The sequence below is a fragment of the Pithys albifrons genome, chromosome 4 (genome assembly GCF_047495875.1).
Source record: "Pithys albifrons albifrons isolate INPA30051 chromosome 4, PitAlb_v1, whole genome shotgun sequence".
NCBI lineage: Eukaryota > Metazoa > Chordata > Aves > Passeriformes > Thamnophilidae > Pithys > Pithys albifrons.
In genome coordinates, this window is record NC_092461.1 from 35,962,645 (window position 1) to 35,980,997 (window position 18,353).

Sequence of the window (18,353 nt, forward strand, 5' to 3'; positions counted from 1 at the left end):
GTGATCTGAAAACATCATATGGAAGTTTGGTGAATGCTGTGCTTTTGTTCAGCAAACTTGATGGCAGTAATCTGCTGGTCAGCACTTCCTAGTGCTGGCTCTTTTGGAAACACAGAGCAACAACTTTGAACTATTAAGAAAACAGGATTGTTTTTGAGGCTATAAAAAGCATCCATCTTGTGCTTTTTTGGCACAGGTTTCTTTTTTGGTCATTTGTAGTCAGTGCTCTGAGTCCCTGAAAGTCTGAAACTATGCTGTATAAACAACTTTATTTCACAATCACTAGCTGCAGCTTTGTTCCTTGCCCTGTTTCGTACTGGAAAACTGAAGGGAACCTGGCTCTTAGTTTCCTCACCTATGGGCAAACTGCAGAAAAATGTCTTGCACATCTAGTCCCTATTGCAGAATTCAGTGCAACATTAAGGTGGAACATCCCCTTAAAAGAATTTGCTGAATTGGAAAAAAATCAAAAATCCATTTGACTTGGGTTCAATTGCATAGGAATATTTTTGACTTCTGTATATTGCAGCAGCATTTATTTTATCTCGCTGCCATGCACAATTGCTCATTGTGTAGGATGGCAGACTACACAGACGTCTGTAATCGCAATAATATGTAATATTTGCTAAATGTCACTTGCAATTGCTTGAAATTTTGTAAACTTGTTTTTTGTTTGTTCTTTATGATTAAAGTCTGTAATGGACAAAACTTAAAGGAAAAGCTGGAGAAAAAAGGGTGAATCAGAGTGACTTGTCTTCTGACTACTCAAATACCTCTGATGCCCTGTTTTAAATTTGGATTACAAAACACTGACATCAGTTTTGTTGCTGTTCCCATGCCTCAAGTGGTGGGACAAAATATTCATGAAACATTTCTCTAAGCTTAAATTCCCCAGTGTCTTCTTTACCAAAAATCTACCCAATTGCATAGCTAGCAGAAAGGGTTCCGAAAATCTGAAACTATGTACATGGACACCCCTGTTTTTTTCAGCATTAACTTTCTTAGCCTGTCTGCCTCCATAATTTCCTGCAGCATCCAGCTGTCTTGCAGATAGAGCCAAGAAGAAATGCATTGAGTTAACCCATGGGGTAGAGTGAAAAATGATGCTGCTGGCACTGCCTGAGCTCCTGTGGGTTTCACAGCCCTTCTTGAGCACCAGGTCATTTATCTAGACAGGGTTGATTGGCTTAAATCAGACTTAAGTCAGGGGATGAGGAAATCATGGCTTAAAGAATCCATGTAAATTTTGTTTTGTAGTTCTATGCGTATCTGAAGGAAAATTGTTTATAACTAAAATGTGTACAGTTACACTTAGTCAATAATTCCTAAATATGTTTCAGCCTTTTGTCTTGCTTTCAGTACACTCACTCATGCTTCATTTCAGACAGTTCTAAACTTTTTAAGAAAAGTAAATAATTGATTTGTTTTAGAGTTATGTAAATGGGTAAAATTCGAAATTTACAAAAAGTGCCCACACTCTGCATGATATGCATTTCTGTAGCAGGCCAGAGGATATGTAGTAAACATACTTTGAATTTTGTATTTGTTATCTTGCTGCTGAAACAGGTCAGTATCTCTTTTCAGAGCTGTTCCAGGTCATTCATTAGAGCTTCATAAGGCACAGCCCTCTGGCACCAGTGCAGGGCTAGGAGCTGGAATCAATGATCATTGTGGGTCCTTTCCAACTCAGCATATGCTGTGAATCTGTGACCTTATCTTTGTCAAGAGAATGAAAACACACTGTTCTTTTAAACTCTGTTTGGATTGATGTTCTTGGTGAACTAGGATGCTTCTTGATCTAAGTGCGGAAGGTGCACTGCACATGCAGTGGCTCTGTTTGCCTTTGCAGTTGCCTCTTCTGGAGTTTGGCTATGTCTGTGTTCTCAGCTAAGCTTCCTGCCCTTGGGATCTGGATCTCAGTGCCAGTCCTGTCCTAAAGCAGGATACAGCCATCTTGTTCCTTCCTTTTGACAGTTTTGAAAATAGCATTATTGCATGTACCTTGTTGGTATCCACTTAAATGAGTGTCTGATGTTTATCTGTCACAAAGAATGGAACACATTGACCTGAGAGTAAAATGATGCTAATGAGTGTCCATTTCAGTTTTCTTACTGTAAAAAGGTGGGGGACAGAGAGGAAACCTTGCATAATCTTAAAAATAAAAAAAAAATCAGAAACAGGTATTCAAGCAAACTTCAGGCAGTAGTGCAGATTTGGCTATGCTTCCTTTCAACTGTGGAATGATAGTTTTCATGACTCTCCACTGGTCCCTGCCCTGTTTCCTTCAGCATTCCCTGGTTTGAAGCTGCCAAACTTCTGTTTGATCTTGCAGAATTCTTGCAAGAATTTCTTTAATCTCATATTGTTCGTGAATGTGTATATAAATAAACCTGTGAAGCATTTTACAAGAGATTCATAATGTTCTGGCAGAGGTCTTTTAAACTATAACCTGAGTGGGTCATTGGTGGTGAGTCTGGGTGGGGCAGGATCTCTACTTGTTTCTATATTTAATTTTTGATGCAAGCTGCGAAAAAATCTCTTTTCATCTTTGCAGATATCAGCTACTGACCATGTCAACAGAGTTCCAGGATGCTCACCTTGCAGAGGTGAAACCTCTGGTGGAGAAGGAGGAGGTAATTATTTTAAAGCTTTTTTTTTAGAGCCTATCTGTTTTGTCAAAAATGCTGCTGGTACTGCACATGTGTTTCTGGATTAGCTCTAACATACTGTATGGAGGAAATAGGATAAAACAGAGATGGAATAAAAGTAGTTTGGGTTTTTTTAAATACTGCAATACTGAGCCTTAATTGTTTGTTCTTTCTTGCTGTTTGGTTTTCTCTTCTCTTAGTATGGTGATCACACTTTTTTCTCTTGAAATAATGATAGCTCTGGGTGTCTTTAGTTGTATTTAATTATGCCAGTTGGGCAATCTCAAGTACATCTGTCTATACCTATAGACTTCTCAGTGTAAAGACAGGTTTTGCTCTGTCAGCTGCCTTTCAGGGAGGCACAGATAGCCTTTAGTTTTCCTTTGGATGCATCTGAATCCAGAGGCAGGGCTGAGTCCCTCCTCTGAGTGCACTGAGCCACAATTTACAGCTCAATTGCCTGGTCTGCAGCCATCTGGGTGTGCACAGTCTGCAGCCTGTTCCAGCATCTGGAGTTGCAGCACAGAAACATCCTAGCCTTTTTTTTTCTTTACTCTTGTTTTGTACTACTTTCCATTTCTTTATATACCCTGTTCTCAAAAATCTGCCAACAGCATCTGGGTACAGTGGCTGTCTGACTCTTTAGTGGTAGCACTACTCTTGTGCTCTGGTATGTTCATGGCAAAATATTCACTGTAATACATGAAGAAACCTCTCAATTTTTTTCTTGAATCGAAACTCAGATTTTGCTCATGTTCCCAATGAGGTTAATTCTTGACAATGAGGTATATAAGTGTTCTGCATTTTTTTCTGATTTTTCTATACCAGAACTCATTGCTCTGTACTACTTTCCTTTTTTATTTCCTAACTCTTTAGTGCAAACATTTCAGAAAATCATTTCCACTTGTGACTGCAGTGAAATGGCTAGAGAAACTTTAAACACAGCTCCCTTGCCAAGGACATTGCATGAAAGCAGAGCTTGTTTGGATACCAGTGAATGCAGCACTCAAACTTTTCAGAAACTAAGATCCCATTTTAAAGCCCATATTGTTCAGTAGTAGCAAAGCAAAGGAGATTCTAAGCAGAAGATAAGACTAAAATTTCTTCCCTTCAAAGTTCAGAAGTATCTTAAAACACTGCTTAGTTTCCTCTGTTTCTGTAGCACATAGGTCAAAAGTTGGAATCTTGACAATGAATCCTAAATGCTTCTGTTCACGATGTTACCTAAATTTTGTCTGTGGGGAAACTAGCATGGAGTTTTATTTCCTCTGTGGCTGTTCTTCACACAGACAAAGGAAATTACTTAATGTATTTTGAGAAAATGGAAGATGTTGCCCTGAAGGACACTTGGCACATGGTAAGGGTAACAGTGGAGCTGACTTTGAGTGGGTCATGCAACCTGGAGTCATGTCTTGGCTTGTTGTGGTTGGGTTTCTGCTATAGCTGAGTTTTCATTCCTGAGCAGTGATCAGCCTTATTTCATATGCCATCAGTACCGATGCCATATATGCTTACTGCCTTCAACTCTAGGTCCCCACTGAAACAACAGTGGATGAAATGCTGTGTTTAAATAGGCCATGAGACCTACAGTATAGAAAGATTTAAACCCAGCAAGTTCATTGCCTAAAGCCAAGGCTGTGTGAAATGACTTCCACAAGCTCAGTCAGCTCTCTAGATAATTGTATGTACAAGACAGTGCCCAATTGCCTAAAGATCACAGCTCTAGAGTCTCCTCACAATTGCAGGTTGGACTGCAATGCTTTGAGTTCCACCATCTGAGAAAATACTGCCTAAGACAGCAGCTGTAATGCTTCTGACATCTGTCCTTAATTTATCTGGACTTCTGGGACTGAGTGACCTCCTTGCCAGGATTCTAAGCTTTCTTTTTTATCTCCATATATTTCTTTTAAGCTTTGGCCCTTTGCATTTTGCAGCATAAAGTGTTTCCTTGGCAGCTCTTCCCTCTGTTTTCAGCCTTGCAATGAAAATAGGAATTTGGCTTCTTCCTTAGTTTTTAATAAAAGGATGTGACTGTAAGACACTCATTCCTTTGAAACTATAACCCTCATAGGCTATTGGAGGTGGGGAGGATTTCACCCAGCTCCCTTCCTGGAGGAGGTCCTTGACAGGTGTTGGAGTTTGTCAGTAATAGCTATCGTGGGTCACAGGTTGGAGTGGACCTCTGTATCTAACCAGCTTCCTAAGCACTGCAAAAACTAATTTTGGCTAGAATAAACCCCATCCTACCTTCTACATCATATAACCAAATCCCAATAATGACTTCTTAACTGAGCTGGAAGTGGTCAGTACATGCTTGAACAGTGACTTTCCATCCTGGGCAAGGCTATTGGCTGTCCCATGGCTATAATAAGTGGATGGAAGCTCAGTGTTAACTGCTCCTTGTGAGTGTATTTTTCATGATTTAACAATAACCAAAAATGCACCAGCTTTTGTGCTTCATTTTGCTGGTCTGTAATCTAGTGTTTTACTGCTTTCATGTTCTCCATCAAGATTAGCAAATAAACTCTTGGGTGAATTTTGACATTTGTCAAGAGAGCTTTCATTGAGTGGAGGGACAGATAGAGCTCTCAGCGGTAGAACTGGTGGGTTAGAACCATGCCCCAACATAGATTTCTGTAGCTTCAGGGTACTTCCATTAATGCTCTCAAATCTCTTCACAGACTATCACTCGCCTCCTTCCAGACTTCGATGTTCAGGCAAGTAAAGCTATTATTCTTTCTTCCCCCCCCCTTTTTTTTTTTGGGAGGGGGGGAAGGGAAACTGAATTGACATTTGAGAAAACAACAAGATGTGACCAGAAGGGACTGCCTGCTTGCCAGGAATTCTGTTACTGTGGGAGAGGAGTCTGAATGGGGCTATGCTGTAGCGATGTGAAGGGGACCACAGGAGGTCTTTTCAGACTGGAGCTGAGAAAGTTTTGTTCAAAAGGGGTGGTTGGATTGCAAGCAGTTCTATTCTTGCTAAGAGAATGAGAATCTTCAGCAGTGGTAGTGGGAACAATATATTCCCCTCCCACGTGGACACACTTTCCCCAATTAATTTTCTTTCATTAGCAGTGTGCATGCCTTTCCTCCGAGGAAATGTCCTTGCGGATGCATCCTGTTATGCTGTTGAAAATTTTCAAAATATTCCTGATGCATGTAGGGTGGTGAAAGGTGTTAAGCAATCAGTGATATCAGTAACAGGAGTGATGGTATTTGTGTGTTTATTTACAGCCAGAACATAAGAGTTCGTAAAGCACACCAGTAGGTCACATGGTGGCTCTCCACTTTTCGTGTCATGTTTTTGAGAGATGACTTGGTAGATCTCCTGGCTCCTCTTATTTTATTGTCATCTGGACTTTTAATGGAGAAGTTTGTCCTTCCTGGTTCTGAAAATGAGACTAAGGAAATGCTCAGCTGGGTTGTATCAGGCTGTGTTGAACTAGGATGGAGAGCAGTGAGTGTGTGCCTGGTGATGAAAAGAGTGAGTGATGTTTTCCCATTTCAGAGGACAAGAAAGACTACATGGTGGGGGAAAAAGTCTCTGGAGGTAGACTGGGCAGGAAATTGGGAAAGGTATTAAATTGTTCTAGTCTCTTGAAGGTTCAGGCAGAGGTCCTTGAAAATAACCCTTCTCTACTTCATTGCATTTTACACTTTGTTAGCACCTGTCTATATTTTTATTCAATGTTGTGCAAATTGGTTAAAAAACACAGGACAAGTACAACAGTCTTTTTCTTGGAAACCAAGGGAGACTGTTATCTCAGACTTCTCTTTCAATGGTTCTTCTATAGCAAAGCTGCAGTTTACATTAATCCTACATCTGCCCCTTCATCTTTCCTAATGATGAAATCCACTGCGTGAAGTCTTGAAAATTGTACATTAAAGTTGTCACCATGCAGCTTCTTGCGGGACTGTGCACAGCATGGGAAAAGCTTTCGGTCTGGGTCCAGACTGATCACTTGGTCTAAATAAATCTGAATCCCAGATTAATTCTGCTAACAGGAATACTGAGGTATTTTGATTAAGAATCCAGAAGTGACCCATATTTCATTTCTATTCTTGGAATAAATTGCTTGGTTTGTAAACCATGTGTATATATATATAGGGTTTTTTAACTTGCAAGATCAAATTCTCTAAGCCTTTTTGGTTTTTTTTTTCATGTTTTGGATTAACTGTCGTTAATCCAGAGTAGTGGTTCTTGTCATTTAGTGCTGTTCTGCCAGATCTTACATTTTTCAATGATCCTTCTTTGTTCAGAGTTTAATCTTTGGTTGTTCTAGTTCAGGGAGGAAAAAATGTGGAAGAACAGTCTCAATGCATTGTTAAAAACTGTGGTCACAAAGGAGGCTTAGCTTTGGTCCTTAGACCCTCTAGTACCTCCTGTGGTTGATTTGTGAAAGAGGTGGTTTGGAGATGTTGAGACTTGATTGCTTTGTTCATTGGAAGAGTTCAGGCCCTGGAGGATCCAGGACACTGAAGTGTGCTCTTAGTGAGCAGCCTTTCCCATGAGTCACTCTTGGGTGGAGGATGGATCTGGTCAGGGAAGGAGGTCATCAGTGCTTGGCAGGATGCAGCCTCTTATTTCGTGTATGCGTTACGGGTGTCCTCCATATCCACTGCAACTTGCTCTGTCCTTCTGGGAACAAGTTTTGCAGTGTTCAGTAAGTGACTTTTTTTTTCTGCCACTAGTGAAATGCAATGATTGTCTGTGAGATGTTTTCCTCCCAAGAGTAAATTTTATCTAGCTATTTAGATTTGGGGAAAAACAGATCCTCATTTCTCATACTGTTTTAGACAGACTGGAGTTAAACATAGTTTTGTTTTTAAAGTTAAGCCATTGTTGCAAGATGTGTGTGTGGTTTTTCTCTAGAGGAAAGTGTTCATGAAGTTACCAGGGGATAGGCAAGACGAGATGGAAGAACTGACAGCTCTGAACTCCATCTATTCAGCATTTTGTAAGTTAGTATGTCTGTGGCACCCACCTGAAAATTGAAGTAAAGGTCCCTGCCTCTTGAGAAAGGGAGTGTTCCCGATCAGATTTGTTTTAGCATAATTAATGATAAACCCGTGCAGGGCAGTGTGCCCTGTGTGCCTTTGTTGTGTTCATGCCAAGCACATTTTAGTTATATTTCCAGTTTGTTGTATTTGCCTATTCTCCAGATCAGTAGGTTTGGAGCCAACAACGACCCAGCTTCTCACCACTGTGTTGTATATCTCTCAGCTCTGTGTTCCAGTCCACTAGGGCATTGTCTTCTCAGTAACTAAGCAGAGCTGTGTGGCATCTGTAGGTGGCAGAGATGAGTTTGTTCCTTGCTATACATGGCTCGAGGCCATCTGTATCCACCAGCATGCACGAGCTGTGGAAGCTTTACTTCCTCCTTCTGCCTGTTTGGGGGAAAGCAAAGAGCTGCCTTGCAAGGGGCGATGAACAGCTGATCTTTGTGGCATGAGGGGGTGTCTTTCCCATTGGCAGTGGTGGATGTGGTTTGGAGCGTTGCAGTGTGTCCTGTGGATGTCCTCATCCTTTTGGGTCGCTGGAGGAGCGGGATGGGGGTGGTTGCAGTTTTGCACTTGGCAGAGTAGTGTGACCCAGTGCTAATCAGACTAGGAAGAATCCCTGGGCAGAACTATTGCAATAACCTGCATCAGTTCCTGCACCAAAGTTTTTGTTATTGACTTCCACCTTAGCAAGGGCACTTAGATTCACATCTGAAGTCATCATCCTCATTAATGTACCTGAATCGCAGCCTGAACCTTTTTCTTAATATGCTAATTCAAAATAGAAATCTTAATAAAACAAACAACAACAACAAAAAGAACAAAAAGAGAACTGGAAATGTAGGCATTAGTTTTAGAAAAATATAGGATAAATTGAAATCCTATTTTAGAGTAGAAAAAGCTAGGAGGGGAAATGCTAAATAACTTCTGGGCAAAGGGGATTTGAAATTTAACAATGAAATACCATGTTAGAAGCTCAAATATTTTTGTTCTTCAAGACATTGGAAAAAAAAAGTGAAAAAATAGTTTATGCAGATATTGCTCTATTAAAATTTTTAAGTAATATGATTTTAAAATATACTGTCTCCTAGCAAATTAAAAAGTATTTAAATCCTCTTTAAAAGCTCTGAAGCTTTTCTCTCAGTTCTGAGGTGCAAGTGAAGGGAGATGTATTTAACCAGAAAAATATTATAAGTTAAAATAAAAGCATGAGATTGTAATTGAGGATTATGTATATTTGAAAGCTTTAAAATTACCTTGATGGAATGTAGTATTTTACTTAAAATATATCATTTATTTAGCAACATGTGCAATGTGTGTATAGTTTTCCTTTTTAGATATCTTTCTCTTTAGATAGCGCTTTGGTTGCATATCCCATACTGAAGAAAGCAACTTGTTTGTAAATATATTCCTCAATCTGTGTATTCCTTAAAGAGGATAGAGAGAGGAAGTAATGAATGAGCTCTTGTGTGTGATAACAAATTGTCTCTCCCTTCTAACCTCAAGAAAAAAAAATAAAAAAATCACTTGAAGCAAAAATAAAATCTATTTTAGAATGGATCAGCACCTTCAAACTGAGACAGCCTCCTTTAAATTGCACATATTGGAAATATTTGTGTGTGTTTTTAGGGCACTAAGATATGACTGCACCTCTGTTAAAGTGAGAGATGTGAACAGATGGTGTGTTTGTCTTTATCCTTCTATCGGATTAGTGTACCTTGGATTTTTTTTTCCAAGATAGTGTTTTAATACAAATCAGTTGGTGAAGAGCCTCTTACTATCATGTTGATGTTGATTGGGATGTGCTGCCATCTGTTTTCAGTGCTGTGCGTTTTGAAAACATTCATCCCTACATCACGTAGACAAATCTCTTGATCTTTAATAGGATCAATAGGGATGTGAAGTTGTTGGTTTGATGTCACTGAACAAACTGGTTTGAATTGATTGTTTTTTAGAACCTTGTGGGTATTTGTCATTAAGAATTTGAGCTACTGGAAAATAGCACAACCCTTTTGAATTAGGGGAGTCTGACTGTGAAGATAATGAGGAATTAAGCCAATTGTTTAACTGACTGTGTTTTATGCCAGTTATTGGGATCATGTTTGCCCGTTGTCTCAGAACTATTTTTAGTTGACACTGAGTTTAAACTAGACACAGGTTTTTAAGTCTCAGAAGATTTAGCTGTGGCAGTAAATGGGATGTGCAGGTTCAAGGGTTTCGCTTTATCTACCATGAATAGCCTTTTTCTTTCATGCATGTGAGAGAGGAACATCCCAAATCTTGAGGTGATCCCTGCAAAGAAAACACTTTTTTTTTTTCAGTGCTGTTACTGGAAGGCTCTAGTAATAAAAATCTGGTTCTGTGAAATGGCTATTAGCCTCTGAGGAAGAAATAATTTCTGTGTACCACACTCAGCTAGGGTGTGTTGCACAATAACACACTTGTTACTATGCTGAGATTATCAAATTACTGATTTTTATGCTTTGCATTAAAAATTATCTAAATGTAGAAGAGAGAGTAGAATTTGGAAAATATTAATTGCTGCTGTTATTAATTTCCACTATTATTAATTGCTATCTACTGCCAATGCACATCTCTTCTGGAGTATTGTATAATGACAATACCCAACTATATATTAATTATAGGATATATGATATTACTGGGGACCTGAGCAATCCCTGCCCACATAAAGGGGATTGAAATTAGGTAATCTTTAACATCCCTTCCAACCCAAGCCTTTCTGTGGTTCTATGATTATATTTTAGTAGTATATGTTAGTGGTATATCCTTTGCATAATGTACAATACCCTATTTTCCGCAAAAATTCAAGTTATAATGGCATTAGTGTGGTGATGTGGAAATCCTTTAGACTAAATGTTGCTTATCTACTTTGGAAAATACTAGATTTCAAACACTGAAAAGTCCTTGATTTTGTTGTGCAGAATCATTCAGACTTTGAAAATTTAGTCTAAGTGTTTCGTGTTTATACTGGAAACTTTAAGCCTGGATTTTAGCAAGGAACTTGCTTCTGATTTATTTTAGCATAAGTTTGGGGTATTTCAGCATTTGAAATAAAAAACCATGAGATGAATCTAAATTTCTCACAACTTGATGGAAACTGCAACAGGAGAGACTATGCTAATTCCCAGGTTGAAATTTGTCACTTTGTACATTGTGTAGCAGGGTCTTAGTTCATTTTTGATGTCTGAGCTCCAATGAGTATGTACTTCCCCTGGTCAAACCTGACTCAAATCCTATTTAAGAATGACATCCTCATGAATTAGTCTGTTTTGGTTTTTTCCTAGCTGGGCATTATGGGAGTCATAAGCCTATGTAAGATAGCAGCTTGTCTATATAACCCAGTTTCCTAGTGGGACAAAGTAGAAACCTGCTACCCGTCGTGTCTCTGACTTGCTGAATTTATCACCCTGTTTTGCCTAAAGATGGTTCTGGATGTAGAGGATACAGCTTACCTGCTAAATAATGCAGTGAGTATGCAGAGGAATGAGTCTCTAAGGAGACATAAAAGCTGAAAATTAGAGTTTTGATGGAGCATAGTTCAGACAGCAGCAATGCTTAGCTTGCTAGATATACAAGGGGCATAGATCTTGATTCATTGCTGTAGTTGTAACTGAAAACTGGTGTAATTGTACAATTAAAAGCAAAACAGATGAAATGTAGAATGGCATTGTCTAGAATCCTTATTTTCAACAAAATGTGCAGTGTGTACCTTGTATAAAATTAAGGATCTGGCATTTAGATTGAATTGTTACCTCAGATATTTGAAGAGTTCTTTTAAAGGCTTTTGCAGGAGCTGGGTGCTTCTGATTTCTACAGAGTATTTTTTAATGATTTGAATTTGACTTGGACTTTGCCTCTGGGCATTACTGCACAGAGCAAGTCAAACAAGTGCTGCAGCAGCAGGCAGGAGACTGAATGACATGGATCACATCTTATCTGTGTCCTGAACAATACATAAAGTATTCTAATGAGATGGTTAAGCTGGCTACTACCTACATGCTACCTTAAGTGCTATGTGAGTGTAACGGTACTGTAAATAAGTGTCATAAATAACTGTTGGTTTGTGATTCCCTTTATACATGTTGGCAAAATAACAAATTGGTTAGGCCCATCTGAAGTTCAAGTGCAAAAGAAAGCAAATGCTGTTCTATCTGTTGAGGAACTTAGATGTGACCCATGCCATATCTAACTCTCATAGAGATCCAGTAAATTAGAGATGGTGTTCAGAGGAACTTTGATTTGTTAATGATGGTGTCCTTGGCTTTATTAAATGCTATTTATCATTGTTATGCCACATAATAGCAGCATGCTTCTTAACATTGCTTTTTGGTTAATCACCACAATAATGTGGTTATTCTGCTCCATAGCAAACTAATTTTAGATGGTTGGTTTTATGCTCAGGTCTGTAACTCACAAGCCAAGAAGAAAACCCATGTGGCTGTTGTTTTCACTGGGAAAGGCTACTGCAAGCAAACTTCAGTGTGATAAGTTTTTATGACAAATAGGCAAATACAGGCTACTTAATGTTGCTTTCCTTGGGTAATAGTAGTTATTAACTGAGTCCTTTTTCCTAAAAAAACAGAAGTATTTTATCTTGGAAACTTGCACTTTTGCAAATGTTGAGTCATAGTTGTAAGCTCCTATTTTTCTAGATGTCAGTACACCAAATTACTTTCTTTGTTTTCTTATGCTGCCTTTTAATGAAGGTAAAAACTGTTTAACTATTTCCTCAACATCTGGTTAGAGCTAGCAACTTAAGTGCTTCTATAGTTGTCTGTGGATTAGAGTAGTTGATAGTCAGGTGTATTATGTTAGAGCAGAGCTCCCACCATGGGGGAGAATGGGGACTGTTAGCAGAGGGATTGCAGAGCAGACCCAAGGGTAGGCAGGACCTGTGGTCCTTGTTGGACAAAGTCTGCTGCAGCAGATGTGGAGCACTTGGACAATTCCCTGACAGACTCTTCCCATTCTTCCTGTTCTCTACCAGGAGCAAGATGTGGAGACTGTGCATGGCTCAGTCCGTGTCACCATGTGTGGGACTCCCAGGGGGAACCGGCCAGCCATCCTCACCTACCATGACATCGGGCTGAACCGTAAGTAGAATTTTTATTTAACAGCACAGATGTAGCCTGGTTCTGTAACACTGCTGCTGGAACCAGAGGTGTGGAAGCAGCAATGGTTAGGTAACCTTCCCCAGGTCCTTACTTTTTTGTGTACTTTGAAACCTGCTAAATGGCACACAACACCTCTTACAGCAAGTTTAATTCTCAGATTTTTTTTTTATTAATCCTTTTAAAGTAAATAATTGGAGTATTTCAGTTACAGGAGCAAAAGATCTCTGGTTGTTCATAACAATTGTGTATAAATGCTGTAAAATCATCTCTAGGGAGGCTGAGGATATATTGCCAGCCAGCAGGACTGGAAACAATGCTGCTGAGGCTTTGCCTTAGGTTCCTGTCTGATAACCACCAGTCTTATGCTGTCGTGGGTTTGTATGAATTACATGTCAAGTCAGGATGACTAAATGAATGCTTTGTCCTTAGCCAAGGAAGTCCTTATTAGGAAAAAAACTTTAAGTGTTTTTTATCTTATCTGTCCTTTAATAAGCTAATATCCAGACCTGTTCTTTTCACCAGTACTATTTGCTTTACAAAGTTCACTATTTCTTAATCAGTTATTGATATTTTAAAGTACCTCCTGATCTCTAAAGTCTGGTTATTCCAGGGGAGTGGATATTATTAATAAGAAAAAAAAATCTGCTTTCTTCACTTTTTTTTGGAACTGTCTCACTTTATTTTTGATTTTCAGTGAGTTAGAGCAGAGCTTAATCTGGACCCTATCTTTGAAAAAGAGCTTTTTCTTTCACAAGTTAAAGTCTAGCTTTATGATAAATAAACTTTCTCTCCCTTTGAAAGGAGAGGAAACCTTTCCAAAACTTACATGTTTTCTCAAAGCTGATTTGAGCTAAAAGTATTTTATAATCTGCAAAATTTTGGCTGTATGTTGTAATGTAAGGATGTTCAGAAACACACACAGAATATCGAACCATTTTCTAGGCATCTAAAAACTAGTGAGTTCCACTCAAAAAGGAAAATGTTTAATATTCTCTCCATATTAGTATTGCGTAAAAATCAGATATCAAATCACTTCAAAATATAAAGCCTGTAGCACTGCATTTCTCAGAAGGATGCTTTTGTCTTGTGCTGCCTGCAGCAGTCAATCACGTAATGTTTATCCTGTAATACTTGAGCAAAAGCACAAGCCACAGTCTCATCCTTGGATCCTTTTTTCCTCCATCTCTTTTGACACAATTGAAAAAATAAGATTGGACAAGGAAATGCATAACTTAATCTAAGCCAAAACCTGGGATGAAAACCCTTGACTACGTTTTATTATTATTTTAACTTTACATAAAGAATAGTTTTTTGAGAATTTAGTGTACCAAGCAAATACTTCTGGCTTGTACCAAACTAACATGGATAAACCTTAGCTGGGCATGAGGAAGAAGCTGTTCAGGGTTTATGCTTCAAGGAACAAAAGCTAGTTGATACAGGCTTCTTTGTAGCAGGGCTTTACATGTCTTTGCTCTTTAGAAACGACTGCCTCTTTTCTGTGGCCACAACACCACTGACCTGCTTGAATCAACTTTTGATTAACCTGCCTGATATGTTAATAAATTATTTTTATAGCTGCAAATTTACTATTTTCCTCACCACTATTGTTTTATGTTTTCTCTTCCTTCTCAAGATAAAACTTGCTTCAATCCACTCTTCAACTTTGAGGATATGCAGGAAATCACCCAACACTTTGCAGTCTGCCATGTGGATGCCCCTGGTCAGCAGGATGGAGCACCATCTTTCCAAGCTGGGTGAGTTGTCTGGGAAATAGCCTATTCCTTCAATTATCCTCTTCCTGGAAAAAAGTCTTGATCTCCAATTTCATTAGAAAGTGCTTGAAGCAAACACAATAGATGGCTTTTGAACTTAAATCCTGACACTCAGTTCCTAAAGTACTGGAGCTCTGTGAGCTGTTGGTTGTGCCAGTTCACAGTAGACTTTGAGGCTTCAATTTTGTTTTTGCTCTGATAATCAGACTGCTTGCAAAGCAGTTCCTTGACAGATGTCTAAACCTTGTCAATTTAAATATTTACTTACCTTGTTTTGTGATGACATCATGAAGATAAATAAAAGACCTAAATTATCACTATAAATAAGATAGGCATTTTATTAATGACCTTCCTAAATCTGTGGTCTTTATGAAATGGCAGAATGGTAGATGTTAATAAGTGGACCTGATAACCTACCTGAAAAACCCAACTTGTTGAGCAGTAACAAGGTGATTTACCACCACAGAAGGTTGTAGATGGCTGCATGCTCCTGACTGTGTGCCACATATGATGCTGTGACTCTTGGAAAACTTTTGTGCTGTGAGCACTGTCCTTGCCAAAATGCTTGTCTCATTTAAGTCAAATGAGATAGGTTTACATGGTCATGCCCCTTGGCTAGGAGTCAGCTTGGCTGAGGAAGGCAGCAGTCAACATGCCAAGAGGACGACACAAGGCAAGGGCGAGTCGTTCTGTAAGAACTAAGTATTAAGGAGCTTATCAGTACCCTTATTGCATGAGCCATCTATTTCCCTTCTTAATTTTTAAGCTGGTCTGATGCTGAGGAGGTCACGATGGGCCAGGTTCTCAGCTGTTGTTAGCTGCAGTGGCCCAGTTGTCCATCAGAGCCTACAAAGCTATTTCAGTCACCCCTTCTTTGCATTTGTTTAAATCATGAGCTTTTAAGTGCCTTAACCCTCATGTCCTGCACAAGTGTTAACACTGCTGAGTTGTCAACTGCCTAAGGGCAACCATTGTGATCTATGCTAATAAAGACCTCTGCTTGCTAAAATCGTGATGGCAATATAAAAGAAGCTGTATTATCTCTACCTGCCCTCCAACTGGGAGGCCAGCATGCTCAAGCTAAGTTGTAGAATCATGGAATGGTTTGATGTGAAAGGGAAATTTACAGGTCCAACCCCCACGCAATGAGCAGGGACATCTTGAGCTAATCAGATTTCTCAGAACCCTGTCCAGCGTGACCTTCAATATTTCCAGGGATGGGCATCCCCCACCTCTCTGGGCAACCTCTTCCATTGTTTTACCACCTTCGTTGTAAAATATCTTTTCCACATGCTACTCAGTCGAGATTTTGCTCAGAATTTCCTTCCCTCAAAGTTTTGGTTCTGCTCTGCAAAAGACCAGGAGCATTAACAAACAGCTGCTTTTATTGAGCTTCCTCAGCGGCTTTGTAGCCCTTCTTACACCTTTTTTTTTCTTCATTAATTAGTAGAAAGCTATTCTCATTTATCCTATGGTAGTTTGTTTCCCTGAAAACATAGATGCGGGTTGTTTGCCAAATATCTAGATCTCATTGCTGTAGTTTGTGATTCTGCAACACAAGGAAGCTTTTTTTTGTGGTGAACAAAAACTAGAAACATGGTGAATGTGGCTGGAAACTCACCTCTCATTCTCAAACTCTTTCATAGGTTCTAAGTGTTCACTTTCTTGGAAAAGATTCATTGTGGTCTGTTTTATTCTTAGACAGATCAGACATCTTTTATCCTGTAACTCATAAAGTGCCATAAAAAGTATGCTTATATTTCTGTGAAATTACTTACTTGTGCTTGCTCCTGGTTTAAATTCTGCTCATTCACTCAATTATCTTGTAATGAGCACATTTGGCACTAAATCACCAATGACATCTGTATCTCTAAATTTACCAGCCTACCCTGCTGAACGTGGTGTAGTAATTCCACAAACACATGCTTGTTGTAGGTATGTCTATCCCTCCATGGATCAGCTGGCTGAAATGATTCCTGGAATCCTGAAACAGTTTGGGTGAGTGAAGAATTGTTTTCTTATTTTTTTACATTCCTCTCTACGTGACTCGCTGAAAGAGTGGGACAGAGCAGGCATTTGCTTTGGTCTGGCTGTCTGGCATTTTGTTTGCTAGAACTACACTTGTGGCTGCTTTTGATTCCTCTGTTACGCATGGATTAATTTTGCCTTGGTTTCTGACAGAGCTTTTTTTTTGGCCTTTTTCAAAATCTCTGTTTATTTTTAAACAGGAAGTGACTTCAAGTGAAATCCCATGTGCCTAATTTAGGGGCTTCCTCCATTATTTTCTATGTGTCGCCCTCACAGTGGAAGGGCACAAAAATCTGTTCTTCCCACTGCAACAACCCACGTTTTCCTGTGTGGTTAGCGGAAAAAAAAACATGGTTGCATCTGAAGACATTTACTGGGCTTTTTTTCTGAGGCTTGGATGTCTTAGGGGGTCAGTCTGATCTTCTTAAGCCTCTTCTACTGCCCAGTGCAGATACCAAGTTGCCAAGGTTGAAAGACCTATTGGTGGCGTTCCTTGGTTGTCTACCTGTAGCATGTTTTAGGTGTGTGTCCTCCCTTAAAGCTTAGCTTTAGCAGAAGCTGTAGCTAAGAAATACTCTTTCTGTGGAGCTAGTGTTCCTTTTGTACACAGTGAAGAGGGCAAGTAGGCACCTCCAAGGGGGTTTTAGACCAAACAGAAAACCTGGCATTCAGGGTTAGGCAGCCTGATGGTGCAAATTCCAGACCAGCACCCCAATTTAGATGTTCAGTTTTAACCAGCTGTTACAGTACCTTGAACCCATTTACTTCTCATGAGATATTTTCTGAAATGCCTGATACAAGGCACAAGGTTGTCAATTCTGTTGCATTGGGGTAAAAAATTCTAACAATGTCAGTACCTTAAAAATCAAACCGGAGTGTATTTACAAAGACTTGATTTAATATTGCTGATGAGAATGAAAAGTATTCTCAGGTATTTTCCTAAAAGCATTGAATAAGCTGGTTTTGAGTGGCTTTGTCTAGTCTTCCCTGCCAGGTATTTTCTAAGACCTTGAAGATGATGCTTTAAACCCAGTTTCAGTTAATGGAAATATTTGCTTTGTCTCTGCCCTGTTTGGTTATGAAGCTTAAACTTCATCACCACAGTGGCTGCATAGCAGGAGATGTTTCCTTGCCAGCCCCCTGTTAGAGAGGAACCAGTGTCCCACTTGGAAAGCTGTAGTGGAGAGGCTGGGGGGAGCCTGGGGAGCAGGGAGCTTTGTATTTAGGCTGCAGATTTCAGGTCTTTATCTTACAAGTTTTTCTGGCAGAGACTAACTATTTCCTCCCAGGATCAGAACAATGCTATGGCTGCTCGGTATATTTACTTAAGATAAGTGAGAATAGCTGCTGCCCTGCAATGCACAAGGACCAGTGCCCTGCAAATCTTACTGGGGCCAGTGGCATTGCTGGGGGTCCACAGTTTGCCTCAGCTGAGCCCACCCTTCTGTACATACATGCTGGCATGTAAAAAAGGAAGGCTACTGTGTAATTTATTTTTGGTGCTGTTCCTCATTTGTCTCTTCTGTTTTATTGCTGTGCAGGCTCAAGACCATTATAGGAATGGGAACTGGAGCTGGTGCCTACATCTTAACCAGATTTGCTGTAAGTTTTTTGTGGAGCTTCCCTAGAGCCTCAAACTCGATTTCCCTTGTCCCTGTAGCGTGCCCAGAGTATTCATGCTCTGCCATGCCCATTTAAGTAAGCAGTCAGGCTTTTAAGTGAAATACCACAATCTGCAGGATAGCTCATCCAGAAGACCTAGATTTT

General features: G+C 39.6%; 1 protein-coding gene across 2 annotated transcripts in view; it reads left to right on the plus strand.

Annotated features, from left to right (window-relative positions):
• Positions 1–18,353, plus strand: part of NDRG1 (N-myc downstream regulated 1) — a 40,378-nt gene that overhangs the window by 11,277 nt on the left and 10,748 nt on the right. Inside the window, exons 2-7 of one of the 2 annotated variants that reach the window (XM_071553806.1) lie at positions 2,555–2,633; positions 5,330–5,365; positions 12,660–12,765; positions 14,420–14,540; positions 16,494–16,556; positions 18,128–18,188. In XM_071553806.1, coding sequence (XP_071409907.1) covers positions 2,571–2,633; positions 5,330–5,365; positions 12,660–12,765; positions 14,420–14,540; positions 16,494–16,556; positions 18,128–18,188 — 450 coding nt within the window. In that variant the 5' untranslated portion in view covers positions 2,555–2,570. The remainder of the gene's footprint in view (positions 1–2,554; positions 2,634–5,329; positions 5,366–12,659; positions 12,766–14,419; positions 14,541–16,493; positions 16,557–18,127; positions 18,189–18,353) is intronic. The other variant, XM_071553808.1, reaches the window with a different exon arrangement.